General features: G+C 60.5%; 1 protein-coding gene across 1 annotated transcript; it reads right to left on the bottom strand.

The window, feature by feature from the left end:
* Positions 1 to 324: 324 nt before the first annotated feature.
* Positions 325 to 2,735, bottom strand: LOC128803688 (skin secretory protein xP2-like). The gene is made up of 2 exons (XM_053970881.1): positions 2,470 to 2,735; positions 325 to 1,767 (listed from the first exon to the last, which is right to left on the bottom strand). The coding sequence occupies exons 1-2, from the start codon at positions 2,587 to 2,589 to the stop codon at positions 625 to 627; spliced, it is 1,263 nt and encodes a 420-aa protein (XP_053826856.1). The 5' UTR covers positions 2,590 to 2,735; the 3' UTR covers positions 325 to 624.
* Between the last annotated feature and the right edge of the window lie 748 nt (positions 2,736 to 3,483).

Here is a 3,483-nt window from a genome sequence, read left to right as displayed (position 1 = left end):
GGTATAGCAATGCTTCTATATCATAGACTTTAATAGAAATATACAATATGTAATAAAAATAAATTATTTCCTAGTTTTACTTATTCATAAACTTTTATTTTTCTATTCCTATTCTTCTAACTGTTCTTCTTCCTACTAGTCTTCTTTTAACTACTATTGTACTTCTTGTTTGCATCTTCAATGTATTTTTATATTCTTATTCCTTTTGCAATTCCTATTCCTATTGCAATTCCTATTCCTATGGCAATTCCTATTCCTATTGCAATTCCTATTCCTATGGCAATTCCTATTCCTATTCCTATTCCTATTCCTATTCCTATTCCTATTCCTATTCCTATCCCTATTCCTAATCCTAGTCCTAGTCCTATTCTTCATCTTCTTACATGTAGTTTTAAATTCTTATTTTCTTACTCTTCTTCTTCTAAGTATTTCTAAATTCTTATTACTATTCTTCATCTATCTATACTTAAATAAGTCTTCTCCATTTGCTTTGTCTTCTTAGCCTTTGTCTTTGCCGTCTTTGTTGTCTTCATCTTCTTTGTCTTCATTGTCTTTGTCGTCTCCTTCATTGTCTTCGTCGTCTCCTTCATTGTCTTCATCTTCTTCATTTTTTCCTCGTCTGTTTTACTCCTCCGGCCGTGGCCTCAGGCAGGGACAGCGGAACAGCCCCCGCAGCGCCCGCAGCGCCCGCCTGAAGCGGGAGGGACGTTTCCTGGGGGCAGCCGGCTGCCCGTGGAGGGCCTGGGCTCGCAGCCGGGCAGGCCAGGGGCTGGGGGGGCTGTGCGGGGCAGGCGCCGGCCCTTGGCTGCACGGCTCCTGTGCCGGGCACTCCACCCAGGCCTCCCGAGGGACGGCCACTGCGAGCCCGGCTGCCGCAAAAACTTCCTCCTGTTCTGGAGGCAGCTCCAGGATGCTCACATTGTCCCACTCATCGTCCTCGGGGTACAAGGGCTTGGTCAAGATGCTGTGCTCGGGCCAGTTCTCCTGCACGAGCCCCGTGTCACTGTCGTTTATCCTGCCTGGGGCAGGAGAGGCGCTGGGCAGGGCAGGGGTTGCCTCTGCTGCCACCTCTGTGCCCACGGGGCTGGCAGAGCAGGGCCCCTCTGGGGGACAAGGCTGGGTGTCCTCCTCCTTCACTGGGCCCACAGGCTTCTCCCCAGAACTGGAGCTCCCATCGTCCTCCCGTTGGGACAGCTCTTGGACAACAGAGTCTGCCCCTTGGGACAGCTCTGGCTCTGCTTCACTTTCCTCTTCCTCGCTGTAGAATTCCCAGTCGCTGTCCCAAGCCATGGACTCCTGGCTACCTCGCTGTGCCAGCACTGACTCTGCCAGCTCTGCCACTGCCCACTCTGGCTCCTCCCAGGGGTCCGGGGCTCCCAGCTGGGCAGACGAGGGGCTGGGGGGGCTGTGCGGGGCAGGCACCGGGCTCTCTTCCCTCTCTGCCCTGCCTCTTGCTGCCACTGCTGCATCCCCGCTTTCTCCCAGGTGCCTCTGTTCCTCCAGCTGCTGGCCGCATCCCTGGATGTCCAGCAGTGCCTGGCTCACGATCTCACAGCTGGTGCTCCACGCTAAGTCCAGCAGAGCCTGGCTGCAGCCTGGGGGGCTGGCAGGGGCAGGGACTGGGCTCTGTGTCCCTGCTGATGGCAGCTCCTCCCTGGGGGCAGGAGGCTCTGCTGCCTTTTCGGCCTCAGGAGCCTCGGGGGGCTCCTCCTCCTCCTCAGCAGCTCCTGCCGGGGCAGCAGCTGCCGGCTCGGCCTCCGTGGGACTCTGTAGGGAAGGAGAGGCGCTGGTTGGGGCAGGCACTGCCTCTGCTGCCACCTCTGTGCCCACGGGGCTGGCAGAGCCGGGCCCCTCTGGGGGACAGGGCTGAGGCTCCTCGTCACTCACTGGGCACAAGGGTCTGTCCCAGAGGCCAGAGCTGATGTTGTGTCCCCATTGGGACAGCTCCTGCCTGCTCACATCTTCCTCCCTTTGGGACAGCTTTCGCTCACTCACATCGTCCCACCAGGGCAGCTCTTGGGCTGCAGCGTCTGCTCCTTGGGACAGCTCCTTGTCACTGCTGGCTCTCGCTTGGGACAATCCTGCTCCTCTCCTGCCTTTCCACTGGGAGATGTGGGAGTGCAGATCTTGTCCCCATGCTGAGAGCTCTTGCTACCTCTCACCTTCCCTCTGGGAAGCCCTTGGGCGTTGTCCCATTGGGAATCCTCTGGGACACTCACATCTCTCTGCAGGGACAGCTCCTGGCATCTCTCCTCCCCATCCCATCTCCTGCTGCCCACTCCCATCTCTTTCCCGTTGGGAAATCTCTTGGCTTGTCACACGTTCTTCCTGCTCGCACACCTCTTGGTACAGCTCCCTGTCCTCTTCCCACTAGGACAGCTCCTGGGCTCTGACGGTTTCTTCTCGTTCCTAGAGCTCTTGGTGTGTCCCACCTCTGTACTGGGAAACTTCCCAAACTCTCACACCTACCTGGCCTTGGTACAGCTCTTGGCTGCTCCTGGCTCCCTGCCGGGACATTTCTTGGACTCCTGGTCCTTCTCTCTGGGATGTCTCTTGTGTATCTTCTCTCTGGGAAAGCTCTCGGTCCATGTCAGCGAGGGGCCTCTCCTCCTCCTCAGCCTGTGCCAGTGGCAGGACTGAGCTGCCCACTGCCCCCGACCACTGCCCGCTGGGGGCTTCCAGCCAGCTGGGCAAGGGGCTGTGGGACCGGGAGTTGGAGTTGGCTTTGCCCTCGTCGCTCTTGTCGTCTGTCGCTGTCGGCCGCTATCGCTATCGGCGTCTGGCGCAGACAGAGCCAGGGAGCTGCTTCCTCCTCAGAGAGCGGCTCTCCTGGGACTGGGCACCCCAGGGCTCTGCGCCCCTTGGACACCCTCAGCCCGGGCGGGGCTCCCTGATGTCACAGGGCTCTCTGGCCACCACCACGTCCCACATCACAGAGGGCCGTGACACCCTGTGCCCTTTGTGTCACAAAGGGCCACCCCCGGCAGCCCAACAGCAGCGGGGCAGACAGGAACTGGCTCGGAGCAGCCCCCGGCCTGGTGGCCTTGTGGGCCCTGCTGTGCCCCGAGCCCTGGCAGGCTTTGGCCACGCTGGCACACGACAGCCCCGGCCCCGCACTGCAGAGCCCTGGCTTTGCCGGCCGCGCTGCCCAGGCCACGAGGAATTGGCCGCACGGACGGGCCGGGACTTGCGGGCAGCGGCTCCAGGAGCCGCGGGAGCCCGGGGAGCAGGGCTGTCCCTCAGGGCTCTGCCTGGGCACCGGGGCTCGTCCCCGCCTGTAGCAGCGACACCCAGGGGCACCGAGCGCGGCCTCGGCGCCTTTGCAGGGCACGGGAAGCTGAGCGGGGCAGGGGCAGCGCGCAAGGACGGGGCCATGCACGGGCACCGGGCCGAGCTGGAGAAGCGGCACCGCCAGAGCCTCGTGCGCTCCCGCAGGGCCGGGGCCCGGCTGCTGCCCCCGGCCCGGGGCAGGGCCCGAGGCAG

This window comes from Vidua macroura, chromosome 2, assembly GCF_024509145.1.
Source record: "Vidua macroura isolate BioBank_ID:100142 chromosome 2, ASM2450914v1, whole genome shotgun sequence".
Classification (NCBI taxonomy): Eukaryota; Metazoa; Chordata; class Aves; order Passeriformes; family Viduidae; genus Vidua; species Vidua macroura.
This window is presented reverse-complemented; position numbering and strand designations above follow the sequence as displayed.